Below are 15,037 nucleotides of genomic sequence, written 5' to 3'. Positions count from 1 at the left end.
TATCAGTCAATCATTGAGCAGAACTGCTTTATTCTTTTCTTTTATCATTCTTTTTATGACATGCCCTGATTGGTCAGGCACGTGATTCACAGGATTAACCAAGTACAGACAAAATCATTGGGTTGGTTTATCCATTAACAGGTTTTGAAATGACTCTCCGGACAGTCTATTGGGCAAAGCTGCCAAACCTGATGAAATCAGATGCAACAGCGCAGCCATAATTTCTTCAAAAAATTATAATGTTCAGTTTTGATTGTCACAGTAACAAAGGAATTAAATGTAACTATATTAAGCTAATAGGTATCACAGTTCACTACACAATTATACTGTGTGTGACAATGTGTGACAGAGCCGCTCTACTGGATTGCATTAAAAGGCACAGGTGCTGCTACAGCAGTGTACAGTGTATAATATAGTGCAGTGTATACCAATATACCAAGAATACAATATGTGATTTTCTAATTTATTCACCTGCTTAAAAGGAATCGAATTGCATGTTCTGGGTTTACCACAAGCCACCCACACAAACACCTCTAAAATGTCGTCACAAACAAACAGCCGCACTCCTAGAAAACACACGCGACCTTCTCCTTTTGCCAGGGCACCAAAAATGGCGCCTCCTGGTGCTTGTAGGAAGCAACGATGCCCTCTTATTAGAGAAAGTAGATGTCCTTTCAGCTGAGCAATCCCCGAGGGCATAACACAAGCTGAGACCCATCTCTTACATAATGCTTGAGCCACTGTTGTGTTGTTTTAGTCTTTGTGTATCAAGTGAAATTCCTGTCCCTACCTCCAGCATGCTTCCACCTATCTCTCCTCTTGCTCTCTTTTGCTTTTTTTTATTATTATTTTCCTCTTCTCTCAGCTCTATTTTTACTCTGCGTTTCTTCTTCACTGTGAGTCTGCCCTGAAGCTGGGCCCCAGCTTCTGCCCAGCTCAACTGGAATGGGGATGAAAGCTGACTCACATATTCATTAGCTCACATGGCTGCACTCTCTTCCACAAATAAAACTCTTCTCTGGACGTCTCAGGACATACAGGACATATGCACGTATGCAACAACTACACGCAAAATGTATCCACTCATTTAAGCCTATATGTCAGAAAATATTTCTCAAAATAGGATATGTGACTCCTGTATTTTTTTGCAACATTTTAGAGATTCCTCTCCAAATATATTTTAAACAAACTAAAATATTGCTCAGTCATTGCCGCAGAGGGACAGTAATAGGTCAAACGCCCCAACAGACATGAACATGTTGTCACCAGAGACAGTCACTCTAGCCCCAAGCACTGACAGCAGATAACTGCAATCCCTGCTATAAAAAAAACAGCTGACACAGTCAACCAATGCCTATAGATAAACATACAGACACCATGACACTTCACAACCTCCCAGTCAAAAGACTTTTTATGATCCAACAGAGAAGAATACTGTTCTGGCGCCATTTTTACATTTTTTAATATTTTTTTGTGTGCATCCTTTGACCTTTTCAAACATGCGCACAAATGCCAAGATGTGTTGGCAAATGGTGTGACAAGAGCCAGGAGGCTTGACAGAAAGTATTCACCCAGGGAAATAGTGCAATTTGTTCTGAAGTTTTGAAAAAAAAAAAGAAGAAGAAAAAAAAAGAGAAGGAAACTGGCAAAAGCATGTGCAATCATAGACAGTCTATGCATGCCACACTGACTTGAAGAGCAGCATCTTCTAATGTGTACTGCCACCTAGGGGCCACTTTTGGCAACATTTGGCAGAACTAAACAACAGTTTCCCCACTAAATACTTCCATCCATCCTTTATCTATCCATTCATCCATCCATTATCTATACACTGCTAAATCCTCACTAGGGTTGCGGAGGCTGGAGCCTATCCCAGCTGAATCAGGGTGAAGGCAGGGGACACTCTGGACAGGTTACCAGGGCCACACTTAGAGACAGACAATCAAGCACACTCACACCTACAGATAATTTAGAATCACCAATTAACCTCAACATGTTTTTGGACTGTGTGGGAGGAAGCCGAGAACCCAGAGAGAACCCACGCTGCACGGGGAGAACATGCAAACTCCACGTAGAAAGATCCCGGGTGTTCTCACCTGGAGGCGAACCGGCGACCTTCTTGCTACAAGGCAACGGTGTTAACCACCGAGCCACCTTGCAGCCCCCACTAAATACGTAAGAGTAAATAAAAAGAAGCATGTGAAATATTTCATCTTTATTGTCAAAAAAAAAAATCTCTATTTGTAGCAGTGAACTCATAGGATAGTAGTCAAACCAAATGTTACAGTAAACACCCAATAAACCTGAGAAATTGTACACAATAATCTGCTTTTTGTCATGTTTCTGAATAATAAGTCAGCTGAATCAGAAAAGGTGTGTGAAAATGTTTGGTAATATAAAGTGATGTAAATCCTGATGTAAGAAGCTTGTTTACCTCATCCCACCTTCTCCTTTTTGACAGATATCTTTGCTTTCTTGTGACATGCCGGCTCGGTTTTCAGGTTCTTCACAGTTCCATTATATTCTCTCTTCATTTTCGGTTTCTTGCATGCAGCTATTCTCTCTTCTACATCCTCTTGTTTTGGCTGCTTCAGATGTGCCATTTCTTTGAGGCTTTGGAACTTCTTGAGGTCTGCACAGAACAACACCTAACAAACAAAAAAGAGATACTTTGTGGTTAAAGGGGATTGACTGCAAAAGAAACTCATTGGCAGTTATTGGATAATAACACTCACCGACTGTGCCCAACCAGCATAAGGTCCCCACAGTTTTCTAAAAAAATCTCCTGTGTAGAAATATTCAACACTGTGTTAACAGCTGAAGATGAGCATTACCTGCTGTGTACAATCAGTGTAACCTTTGAAGCAAACCACTAAGCAGGTATGTGAATACTAACCAATATCTCTGTGAAGCTTATCTGTGATGCTCTTTTGTCCACTGCCAGCAGCATATTTATAGTCTCGCTTGGCAATCTGCCAAACGTGTGTGTCGATAGGCACAGCCTCCGACTTATCCAGGGACATCAGACATACACAGTCTGCTACCTGCAAGAAGACACAAAGCCTTGATTACATTTTAATGTTACCAATGATCTTCATAGGTTCTTTGTACATGAATATTGTTTGACTGTATGAGGCAAACACGCTCTCTTCCTGTCGTACCTTGGTACCAACGCCAGGAAGAGTACGAAGACCATCACGGGCCTCCAGGTATGGGACTCTGCGCAAACCGTCAAGCCACTGAGACCCATGGGTGTTTAGAATCTGCTTCGCACTCTGCTGGAGGAACCGAGCCCTGTATCCAAACCCGAGATCCCTGAGGCGTGCCTCTACGCTGCTGTCTGCCAATCATAATATAGATGTGATGAGTATGGATTAGTGTTGTTTATTTTGTGATTATTTGGGCCTTTCGTTTGGTGCTTGTGCTTTCGGCTGGGTGTGTTTTTGTGTTCCAGGCTGGGCAGGGCCGGCTGGAGGAGGATGCTCCCACACTCTCACACCTGCAGCCTATCCAGTGATTAGGCACTGTCACCTCTCTCCACCTGCGCTCCAGATTTTGATTTCACTCAACTATTAATTATATGGATCCTTTCTCTCTATTTTTCTGCAATATAACCAAAGTTGAAACCAGGGTCTCTTGGTTGGCTATGTTTTTAAACACTGGACACTAACATGATGACAGAAGTAAAGAGACAAATAATATATTTGGAGACTAAAGAGACCCACGGTCCTCCTGACAATTGTAAAAATCAAAAGCTGTGTTGTTGACTAGATAATCAATAGACGTGTAGGGACTGTGGCAAAAACAAGCACCTGCAAGTGCAGACAGGGCAGGAAAGTCGTGGTATGAAGTTTGATCCAGCTGGCACAGCGGGGCGCCCAGAGCCTCACACAGTCTCTCCACCATGCCCTGAATACGTGAGATGTGGTTGTTGGAGGTGCAAATGAAGGAAAACAGGCATTCAGTGGGGTCCTGCCGCAGCATTCGCACACCTGGCAAAAGACCAAACAATATATTCAACACATCTGGTAACACAAATGTAGTCATTACTATGTCGTAATAAGCGATATTATGCATGCACAAACACACTGACCAGTGAAGATGTCTGCAATGTGCTTGAAGTGGCAGTCTGCTGCTCCCCACTCCCTGTATAGATCCCCAAGCTTTACATCCAGCTGGAAGTAATCTCTCAGCATCTCCTCTTCCTCCTCATTGTTCTGTACTGAAGTAACAGCCAGTGGCTCCTCCACTTCTTTCTTCAGATCACATTTGAATGTCTTCTCTGCCTTGTTTTCATCCTCTAAAGAAACATCAGCGGTGCTCCCCCTGTCACCTCTCTCCTTCTGTTGGTCCTGGTTTTTGTAAACGTGGTACCAAAGAGTGTCATCTGTTTGGGTCAGAGTCCACACTCGCCCTCTCATCACCCCAGTCCAATGTCCTTCTGCAGTTTCTCTCCAGCTGTGTGATGAGAAATGTGTTAAAGCAGAGACAAAGAGAATGATTTATGTCTAGATCTAAACCTGTGGCGATCGTGATGCAGTTGATGTTAAAAAAGATATGTCTGAGTTTGACCAACCTACCGGAAAGATTGTCCACAGGCAAGAGTGAGATCTAAACGCAGCTCTGACTTTGCACAAGACATTGATCTCCACAGTTTGCCCCCCGATAACAACACCGCATGTTTAGCCATTCCTGTTTTGATGCTAATAGATTCCCCTGTTGATCGTTTAGAGACGTAAACAAGTGTAAAATGACCAACTACAGTGTTCTGGTATTATAAAACGCATTGCAGTGTGCAGTCGCATCGGCAGACTATTTTAGTAAGTAAGTATATACATTTGTGCAAAGTGAGTTTACGGGGTTAACACTGTACTGTTTACGTTCACACCGGCGAGTGTTAATAACTTTCGCGGAGTTTAGTTTATTTCTATCAATAATGATGGACAACAAAGACCTTACCCCGGGTTGGAGCAAGATGTCTATACTCGAAGAAAAGTTTTCAAAAAGTGTCATTTTTGGGTGACAGTAATTCAAGAATATTAACCTAATTTAAATGATAAACGACTATGATCCTACATTCAATAACAATAGTCAGAAAAAATATTAAAATATCAATCTGATGCAACATTACACTAACTGGACTCGCCCCTTCCTCGCTGATGTCAACACAACCGCTGATTGGCTCTCTGGCTTGTAGTAGGCGGTAACTTTACTCAAGTCTATTTATGATTGGTCAGTTCCGTCTCTGCCCGCCGTGTCCTATTGGTTGATATTCTTTCTAAGTCGTTTTTTTCTTTCTGGCGTACAGGAAGTCGTCCTTTGCTTCTTCCCCTGAGAAGAAAAGCCGTGTGCGGTGGTAGCGTGTCTGTGTGACTCGGATATATCCGGTGAATACGGCGGACTAATGGCGGATACATTGACACTTTTCACTTCTATTGGGCTCAGTGAGCAGAAAGCGAAGGAAACATTGAAGAATGAAGCGCTGAGTTCTGCCCTGAAGAGCGCAATTACTCAGGTACGACCTGACGTGTATGGGGAAACTCAGCTGCCTGGAGGGACAGCTGTGAAATGTCACTGACATTCACTTAAATTGCTTCCTTGTGGTACCCACCCTCTGTTTTTCTACGTTTTTAATGCACTTTAGTAATGTGTTCACTGGTGTCCATGTAGCTGACTATATTTGTACACCCTTCTCATAACTTTTATGCGTGTTGTGGCATAGTTATACTTTCATTTTCACCTTCTTCTTGTTTGCAGACTGTCAGTGTAAATATAAGGAAAGCATTGACACCGATTTTCATTACACAGGTTTTAAAGAAGAAAAGCAATAATACTTGTCTTTGCTAATTTATTTCAATAGGCCCAGGGTGTCCATGGGGCGTCAGGAGTGGACAAAGCCATGGGTACATTACTGTACAGCATGGCATCTCGCCTTAAAGACACCAAACGCCTGACATTTCTTTCCGAAAGCATCGCTCTGCGCAAAATCTGCACAGAGCTGCAACTGGCAGGTAATTTTTTGAATGTGTGATACAAAACAAAATGAAGCAACGGTATTAAAAAAAACACATTTGCACTATTCCTAGGATGTGTGAAACCGATTTCTAGTCGTTCATGCAACACAAAAAGTACTGCATTCCCAAGTTTAGCCAGACCAAGTCAGGTTTTCAATTATTTATTTAAACATGATCTTCATTCGAATCCAGTGCTGCTGCTCTGCTCATGTAAATGTCTGAATCAAATCTGAGTAAACTTGACACAAGCTCTCTTTGAGGCTAACAATTGTTAAATAGCTATAAAATACTGAGAGAAAAATATCCCAAAAACCACATCCAATGCTGAAGGAGACTCAGGGTGCGGTAGCAATTTAAGTTCAGAGGCATTGTGACCATTTGTGTAAGCTCAGAGAATGAGCACTGACCTGATGTATGGACTGTCTGTATGAACAAGAGTAGACACAAATGCTGGATAAAATAATTCCTGTGCCTGCCTGCAACCTGATTTTCTGCCACCAATTTCTTTGCAGCTGCATTGGAGTTTGTGAAGAGTCATCCTCAAGACCCCATCAGCCAGAAGGAGTTTGATAAAGCATGTGGAGTGGGCATTGTCATAACACCAGAGCAGATTGAGGATGCAGTAAGTGCATGATCTTGCGATCTGTGTCTTTTTACAAGCTTTATTTGTCGTGGTGTGCTCAGTGACAGTGGAATGTTGCACAGGTTGAGTCTGTGGTCAAGAAGCACAAGGATCAGCTGTTAAAAGAGAGGTACCGCTACAACATGGGACTGCTAATGGGTATGATCTCACAGTTGTTTGTTTAAATATAATCACACCAATTAAAGCCGAGCAGACAAACAAAATGTATAATTTTTTGTGTCCCAGGTGAAGCTCGCTCTGCTCTGAAATGGGCTGATGGAAAGGTGATCAAAAATGAGGTGGACATGCAGGTGTGTTTACAAAAAAAGAGAGAGAATTTTGTTAATACTAGTGTGTCTGTCATTCAGTCCAATTCAATTTTATTTGTATAGCGCAGTTTACGACATATGTCATCACATAGAGCTTAACAAAGTAAGGTTGGCAACGTTGGGAAGATCATTCTGACTGACATATGAAGTTGTTCTTACTCTATAACATAATAAAGTTTGGCTTTTGTCTTAAAGGTTCTACACCTCTTAGGACCCAAAACAGAGGCTGATCTGGAGAAGAAACCTAAGGTAAGACAGCTCACGACATTTACAGGAACATTTCTGAAACCAATATTTATTTATTTTTTTCATGAGACAGTCTAACACATAACCTCCTGTAAAACCCCAATTTGTTGTTTCTGTACAGATTAAATACCTGAGATATAATGTGATATTTGTGAGCTTTTGAGGCATTGGTGAAAATAATTTATTATCCTGACAGAGCCAGGCTAGCTGTTTCCATCTTATCTTCATTCTAGTTTCATATTGACTGTACCAATATAAGACCATTAATCTTCTCATTTAACACGGTACAAGAAAGGGAATACACTGCTCTTTTAATCGCTGCTTCCTGAATGTTTTACTTTCATTTGTGGCTCATAACTCATTATCTTGCAGCCACAGAAAGCTAAAGCAACAGAGAATGACGTGAAAGTGAAAGAGGAGGTGGCCGTGAATGGTAAGCAGCAGGCAAAGTGGGCAACAGACAGGAGTGAATTCAGAGTTTCTTTTGAGTTGCGTGTCTTTTAACGATGTTGATTGGTTCTTTAGGTGATGTGAATTCTGGGGAGGGAAAGTCGCTGATGGAGCAGCTTCGAGGGGAGGCACTGAAGTTCCACAAAACAGGTGAGAAAATACTACGACTTCTGAAATGACATCTCGTTGGAAGTTGAAAACTTAGTCTCTCTAACTGAGTTCATTTTTCATCTTTTGCCTTTCATCAAACAGGAGAGAATTACAAAACAGAGGGCTATGTGATCACACCAAACACAATGAGTTTGCTTAAAAAGCACCTGGAGCTCACTGGTGGACAGGTACAAACTTTATTTAGTCGCCCTAACTTTTGGAAACGAAACATGCTCACTTCAAAATGATCACTTTCACTAATTTGTCTGAATTTCTTTAGATACGCACCCGTTTTCCTCCTGAGCCCAATGGCATCCTTCACATTGGACATGCCAAAGCTATCAACTTCAATTTTGGTTATGCAAAGGTACAAGTTGTTTTTGTCCTGTTTCACATAAGCTGTGAAATCCTTTCTGGTGCAGCTTTCAATCTTTTCTTCTTCTGTAGGCAAACAATGGGATTTGTTTTTTGAGATATGATGACACAAATCCTGAGAAGGAGGAGGAGAAGTACTTCACTGCCATCAAGGACATGGTGGAGTGGCTGGGTGAGATGAATCAACACTTATTTTGATCTTGCGAAAGTGCTGTCAGGTGCGTTATACATTTACCAAGCCAGTTACTTATCAGTGTCACTGTATTACACAGGCTATGAACCGTACGCTGTAACGCACGCCTCTGACAACTTCCAGCAACTCTATGAACTTGCTGTGGATCTTATTCGAAGGTGAGTGTTGGATGTACAGTTTGTGAAAATGTGGGGAAGGATGGCGTTTGATTCATTTTTTCATCTGCCCTCAGAGGTCATGCGTATGTGTGCCATCAGAAGGGTGAGGAGCTGAAGGGCCACAACGTTCCTCCTTCACCATGGAGAGACCGACCCGTAGAAGAGTCACTGGTGTTGTTTGAGAGGATGAAGAAGGGCTTGTTTGCAGAGGGAGAGGCCACACTCAGGATGAAGATGGTCATGGAGGACGGGAAGATGGACCCTGTGGCGTACCGAATCAAATACACGGCACATCATCGGACAGGAGATGAATGGTATGTGAAAACCTAAACTGTTGTCCTTTTTTTTTTTTTTTTTATCATCCAGAGTTTCATTTAACTATAATGTCTTACTCACAACAAGTTTTGCATTACTTTACTCGCTTAACTTGTCTTTTCCTGCAGGTGTATCTACCCCACCTATGACTACACCCACTGTCTGTGTGACTCGATTGAAGACATTACACATTCGCTGTGCACCAAAGAGTTTCAAGCCAGGTATAAATTCTTTAATCTGCATTAACTAATTTCAAACTTTGTCAGGAGCCTTCTGTATGATGACTTTGTTTTTTCTTTTTTTTTTTTTCTTCCTATCTTTGTTTCTCAGGCGTTCATCATATTACTGGCTGTGTAATGCTCTGGATGTGTACTGTCCTGTTCAGTGGGAATATGGGCGTCTCAACCTCACCTACACTGTTGTGTCCAAGAGGAAAATCATCAAACTGGTTGAGACTGGTGTTGTCAGGTAAAATAGCACTTTACCGGAGTCACTTTTATGCAAAAATCGCAGTGCTGTTCTTCCACTTCCACACTGCCCATATTTACATCGATACTTTTAGATACATAAAACCTGCAAGAGCAAACGGTGCGGAGAGCAAAAGATATATGTTTTTTTTTTTTTTTTTGTAGCTTACATGCTAAAAACTATAGGGCCATATGTAGTCCTCAAGATGTCTAGAAAAGCTTCTGATAAAAAACAAATATTAAACAAGTAGGGGTCCTCGGACCCTAAAAAAGAAGGCAGGCACAATCTAGACTGACAGTGTTGTGTAGACCTTGTTCTATGGCTTACTTTGTGACAGCAGTGTCCACATTGTGCAGAACTAAGTGGAAACGTCATAACATTTTTCTTGCTTCTGAGAAAACTAAATGTAAACCACTGAATTATATAATTCACCCACAATAATCCACTATATAGTTGGCAAGAATAATTCCGAAATTATACGCTATGCATACAACATTCGAGTAAGACTTGCAATGCTAAATATTGGTTGTAGGGAAGTAATGGATCAAGTGATTCAAGTGCTTGATCCAAGTCCTCTCCTGTCCACATGCTTAACTGTCCTTGAGTAAGACACTAAAATCTGAGTTTATAATATAAACAACAAAACAGCGCTATATAAATGCACACCATTTACAAATTTACTGTGTGGAAAGAGTAACCACTCGCTCTTTCTGTAAATTTCCTGAGTTAGGGTAATACTGTAAAAAACCAAAAGACCTCATGTTAACAGTTGCATAAACTCAGCTATCTTATGAATTTCATCTCTGAATAAGGCACGAGTCCTCCCAACCACGTTAAACACTATTACCTGCAGCACATGGATAAGTCAGCCATAACCATAATGAGTAAATACTAATCATATATGCTCCTCATTGTGATTTGGTGTGCAGCATTTTGACAATCACTTGATCTTCGTTCTACAGAGACTGTGGGGAATAACTCCTATGTCTTTTCTAAATGCAGAGACTGGGATGATCCCAGACTGTTCACTTTGACTGCGCTGAGGAGAAGAGGTTTCCCTCCGGAGGCAATCAACAACTTTTGTGCTCGGGTATGCAGAATGGGTGGAGCGACGAATCGTTGGATGATGCAACAAGTAATTAGATTTAAGAGCATGTTGCTGTTGTGTAATCATATGTTGCCTCTTATGCAGGTGGGAGTCACAGTTTCCCAGACAACGACGGAGCCCCACCTCTTGGAGTCGTGTGTGAGGGATGTGCTGAATGACACAGCACCTCGAGCCATGGCTGTGCTGGAACCGCTCAAAGTCACAATAACTAACCTTGCTGCAGCCTCAAAGGTTTGTACACTGCTTAAAAATGCACAGTGATCCCTGATGTCTTCCTATATTGTGTCTTTTACATGATTTTTAACCTCACGAGTGCTAAAGCCTCCCACTGTCATCCTCTTTTCTTTTCAGTCAGATGTAAGGGTACCAGACTTTCCTGCCAATGAGGCCAAGGGCATCCACACGGTTCCATTTACACGCACCATCTTCATTGAACAGAGTGACTTCAGGGAGGTTAGTGAGAAATGCCTCACGGTCTACTTGGTAGTCTTCCTTTGCAGTTTTTAGATATTGGACAGAACATGATTATGCACTCCTCTCCTTGTGCAGGTGATGGAGAAAGGCTACAAACGTCTCACCCCAGAACAGCCTGTCGGCCTGAGGCATGCTGGGTACGTCATCTCTGTCCAGAAGGTCATCAAGGTAAGACTCAAAGTGGTTTCGGTCAGAAGCGCTTAAAGACGTAGCGAAAATAAAAATACATTTTTCAAGCTGTATTCCTTTGTTGCTGTGCTGCTTGGTCAGTTATCGCTCTCAAATATAAATTCCGAATGTGTCAAAACTGAACTCATCCTCTTTTTCTCTTTTCCCTCACATTCTCCGATTGCAATATTTTCGAGGATTTAAAAAAAATACAAAAACTCTAAACTGTTGTATCAATCAATCAATTGCTAGGTAGTAAAAGGTTGCACAATTGGGAAAAAATCTTGTCTGCGTTCGCAAAGAAGGTCATTGAGATCTGATTTATTCATTTATCGGCCTTCTGACTACACAACACAGATGAGCAATGTGTGTGATTCTAACAGTCCTCTACACCTCAGAATCGTTCAGTAACCTCACAGAGATGGCCACATTCAGGCAATTCAGTCAAAACTACAATATACAATTCTGTTTTACTTGAAAGTAGCTAGTATTATGTAACAGAAATACACTAACTGATGTTTTACTGTGACTTTATGTTATCTGTAATACTGCTCAGGGATTATTTTAACCTAAAATGTCAAAAACAAAAAAAAAAATGATCTTGTGAATCTACATTCCTTGTTGTGATTCCCTTTCCCTTTGGATGTATTTATTTTTATGACGTCTCTTAGTAAAATATATATATTTACGCACTATATGGTTCATGTACACATGGCTTTCTTCAACTCTGTTTCTCAGGACACTCAGGGTAAAGTGGTGGAACTGGAGGTGACCTGCTGCAGTTCTGACACTGCAGAGAAACCAAAGGCCTTCATCCACTGGGTCAGCCAGCCGTTGGTGTGTGAAGTGCGTCTCTATGAAAGACTGTAAGTCACAAACAGTCACTGTCTTTCACAACTAGCGCTTATTTTAGAATAGAATAGATCTTTGTCATTGTTAAAAAACAACTAAAGGCAGTTTAGCAGCTCTTTGGATTAGCAGCATAAATACAACAGAAGAGCACACGATCATGACAAAATGAGAAACCATTATGTAAGAACAAGTTTTATTTACAAAACTCACTTAGTCAAACATCATCTTCCTTGCAGCTTCCTGCACAAACATCCAGAGGATCCATCTGAAGTTCCCAACGGCTTCCTGAGTGACATCAACCCTGTGAGTACCTCTGAGGGCTTGCCTGAATTAACTGGGATGTGTCGATGGATGTAATGATCGTTTAATGTATTTCTGATTTTTTTTAATTTTTTTTTGTCATTTAGAATTCCATGCAAGTGATCAGCAGTGCCTTAGTGGATTCCTCAGTCAAAGGAGCAAAAGTTTTTGACAAATTTCAGTTTGAGAGAGTTGGCTACTTCTCTCTGGACCCTGACAGCACTGCAGACAAGGTACAGAAAGATGAAGGAACTTTACAACAGTTTTGTATCGTAATGCTCTCTTACCAAAGCTGGATAAATAAAGAAATTATTTGTTACATCATTTCTGTAATATGAACACAAACTACAACTGTAATCTTTTCTTTCACTGCAGCTCGTCTTCAACAGAACTGTCACCCTCAAAGAAGACCCTGGGAAGATCTGACTGACTCAAGATCAAGCTGCACTTCCTTCTTCCCATGAGCCCACAGACACATGTCCGAATTGTTTGCATCACTGACTGTGTAATGTCAGCAAGGGCACAGACTGTTGAGACTGAGATTGAGTCAAATGAGATACTGTAATATTTGCATGCCTGTATTTCTAAACGGCAGTTGCTGTGCATTCATTTATTTCACAGAAACTTCAAAATTTCATTTTATTTATTGGCTTTTCTTTGAGAATTCTCTATAAGAGCACTGTGGCAAAAAGCAATCACTGCAGTACCGCTTTGACCTGTCCCAATGCTTGTCCAGTCAGTGTTCAGAGGCATCTTGATTATTTTTTACATCTGCTACAGTAGTATTAATTTATTACTGTTTTCTTGATTGAATGTTTGCAACTCTGATCATAGTTCATCAATGAAAATTTTATATAGACTCCTAGGTGGTGTTACACACAGGAGATCCTCCCAAATGCCATAAATGACCTTCTTGTGATGGTGGTGAGTCACTGCCAAACCACCATGTGTTTTTTAAACTCAAAAAAGGTGCTCATGTGTCTTTTTGACAGGAAAGAGGAATAAAAAATGCTATTATTTTTTTTTGTCTTTGTTAATGGTGTGATGTAGCAACACACTATGTTTTCATATCCATCTATTATCTATACACCGCTTAATCATCACTGGTGTCGCAGGGGGCTGGAGCCTATCACAGCGCTACACTTAAAGACAGACAACCAAGCACACTCACATTCACACCTACGGGCAATTTAGAATCGCCAATTAACCTCAACATGTTTTTGGACCTTATGGGAGGAAGCCGGAGAACCGGGGAGAAACTGACATCACGGAAAGAAAAAACAATATGATGCTAAAATAATTGAAATGGTCATATTTATCCAGTGATTTGTACTATAAAGTAATTATTTTTTCATTTAGCCTCGTCAGTTTTGACGATTTTTAAATTCAAAATCGCAAAATTTTCGCAATGTCCCATTCAAATGCTTGGAAGAGAAGCCGGTGAGGCAGCGGCGAGCTGTGCCTCACTTGTATTGCGCAATCCCTCGCTAACTCCGCTGGCTGCCTGCAGTGACAGTGCTGTTGTCTGGATGTCGCCAATAACACGGTTCAAACACATTTAATATGTGAACTGATGCTCCATAGTTCAGCTGATGTATATAATAATGTACAGTGTTTTTGTTACCAACTGTATGTGTGTAGTGTTTCGTGTGCTGAGCGATCATAAACAGCTGAGAAGCGGTTCCAGGTGAGGCAGGCAGTTCTCTGGCCTCATGGCAGGGGGCGCTCTGATCCCAGACATGCTTCTTGTGACTCCGTGGCTGCAGAGTAAGTGACAGCAAGCTAGACTAGGTACAGTATACAGTTAGCAAGTCAAGTGCAGCGAAGGAAGATAAAGAGACTTTTACAAAAAAGCAACGGATGTTTTGTCCAGAAGGAGCGGAGCATGGGCTTTATTTAAAGGTAAAGGTAAGACCGCAATAACTATATAAAAAAAGAAGAAACATGCGTTTTGTGGGCTATAGTTTGTATGTGTAAAGAATGCAGATATGAAACATAACCTGTGAACTGCTGCCAATCAAATGACAAATATGCTACTGTGTAGAGTGCATATATTTGTATACTGGTTGAAGAGAACATGCAAACTTCACACAGAAAGAGCCTGGCTGTCCTCACCGGGACGCGAACCGGCGACCGTCTTGCTACGAGGCAACAATGCTAAACACCGAACCACCTTGCAGCCCATAACTAATATCCACCTATTATATTTTATTAATATATGTTTGACTTAGTGTGTTAATATTAGTTTAGTTTGTTAATAGTCTATTTTTTGGCTTTGGTTTTAGTGGCTGATTTAGCAGTTGTGTAAAGCAAAAAAAAATCAAAACATTGACAGAAGATGTAATATTGAGCCAGTCCTGTTCATTGCTTAATGCACAGTGGAAAAGAATTGTGTATAACAAAATTTAAATGTAAAGGAGCAGTACACCAGTTTATTGGTTGTGAAATTGTTTTATCCCAGTGGATTTTAAACTAGTAGAAAACCACACTTTCTACCGCTTCACTTAGTCAGCAAAACAAAGCTCATAGTTGAAGTAAATACACTTAAACATATTTGGTCCATAACCGACATCAGTGTAAGAGACGCAGACCGTACTGAAGTGCAGCGCGTGGGAATTAACCCTCAACTGCCCAGAGCTTCCCGTGCACCACCCCAATTTTCAGCGTATCTCTTTGGGACCACCTTAAAGGTTTCAGAAGCCAGTGAACCACTAGGAGCGTCTGTCTGGCATAACTGCGTTTTAAGGTGGACTGACATCTACCCGATCTTGCCGGCTACTTTGCCCGCGTGTGTCGCCTTTAACGGACTGCCTCG

At 41.2% G+C, this 15,037-nt stretch overlaps 2 protein-coding genes across 2 annotated transcripts; one reads left to right on the top strand and one right to left on the bottom strand.

Moving 5' to 3' along the window:
* Positions 1–2,200: 2,200 nt before the first annotated feature.
* Positions 2,201–4,863, bottom strand: ogg1 (8-oxoguanine DNA glycosylase). Its single transcript, XM_008289516.1, has 7 exons — positions 4,581–4,863; positions 4,094–4,458; positions 3,813–3,992; positions 3,162–3,340; positions 2,897–3,044; positions 2,736–2,785; positions 2,201–2,648 (listed from the first exon to the last, which is right to left on the bottom strand). The coding sequence occupies exons 1-7, from the start codon at positions 4,688–4,690 to the stop codon at positions 2,436–2,438; spliced, it is 1,245 nt and encodes a 414-aa protein (XP_008287738.1). The 5' UTR covers positions 4,691–4,863; the 3' UTR covers positions 2,201–2,435.
* A 455-nt stretch (positions 4,864–5,318) lies between these two features.
* On the top strand, positions 5,319–13,244 carry qars1 (glutaminyl-tRNA synthetase 1). Its single transcript, XM_008289515.1, has 23 exons — positions 5,319–5,515; positions 5,861–6,011; positions 6,527–6,636; positions 6,720–6,795; positions 6,883–6,947; positions 7,161–7,214; positions 7,584–7,644; positions 7,737–7,811; positions 7,914–7,999; positions 8,092–8,178; positions 8,259–8,358; positions 8,459–8,537; positions 8,612–8,851; positions 8,981–9,073; positions 9,183–9,320; positions 10,323–10,410; positions 10,513–10,659; positions 10,780–10,881; positions 10,978–11,070; positions 11,809–11,936; positions 12,159–12,225; positions 12,330–12,455; positions 12,598–13,244. Exons 1-23 carry the CDS (start codon positions 5,405–5,407, stop codon positions 12,646–12,648), a joined length of 2,328 nt encoding a protein of 775 aa, XP_008287737.1. The 5' UTR covers positions 5,319–5,404; the 3' UTR covers positions 12,649–13,244.
* The last annotated feature ends 1,793 nt before the right edge of the window (positions 13,245–15,037 follow it).

This window comes from Stegastes partitus, unplaced genomic scaffold (genome assembly GCF_000690725.1).
Source record: "Stegastes partitus isolate 25-593 unplaced genomic scaffold, Stegastes_partitus-1.0.2 Scaffold620, whole genome shotgun sequence".
Taxonomy (NCBI): Eukaryota; Metazoa; Chordata; class Actinopteri; family Pomacentridae; genus Stegastes; species Stegastes partitus.
Note: the sequence above shows the minus strand (reverse complement) of the source record. Positions and strands in the feature narration are given on the sequence as shown.

What these genes read in the sequence shown, in the direction of transcription:
- ogg1 (XM_008289516.1), bottom strand. Translation starts at nt 4,690, where the DNA reads ATGGCTAAACATGCGGTGTTGTTATCGGGGGGCAAACTGTGGAGATCA. An exon ending in TGCCCTGTCTGCACTTGCAG is followed by an intron (nt 3,341 to 3,812) that starts GTGCTTGTTTTT and finishes TATGATTGGCAG; the next exon opens with ACAGCAGCGTAGAGGCACGC. An exon ending in TAAGCTTCACAGAGATATTG is followed by an intron (nt 2,786 to 2,896) that starts GTTAGTATTCAC and finishes ATTTCTACACAG; the next exon opens with GAGATTTTTTTAGAAAACTG.
- qars1 (XM_008289515.1), top strand. Translation starts at nt 5,405, where the DNA reads ATGGCGGATACATTGACACTTTTCACTTCTATTGGGCTCAGTGAGCAG. An exon ending in GGACATGGTGGAGTGGCTGG is followed by an intron (nt 8,359 to 8,458) that starts GTGAGATGAATC and finishes TGTATTACACAG; the next exon opens with GCTATGAACCGTACGCTGTA. An exon ending in AACAGAGTGACTTCAGGGAG is followed by an intron (nt 10,882 to 10,977) that starts GTTAGTGAGAAA and finishes CTCCTTGTGCAG; the next exon opens with GTGATGGAGAAAGGCTACAA.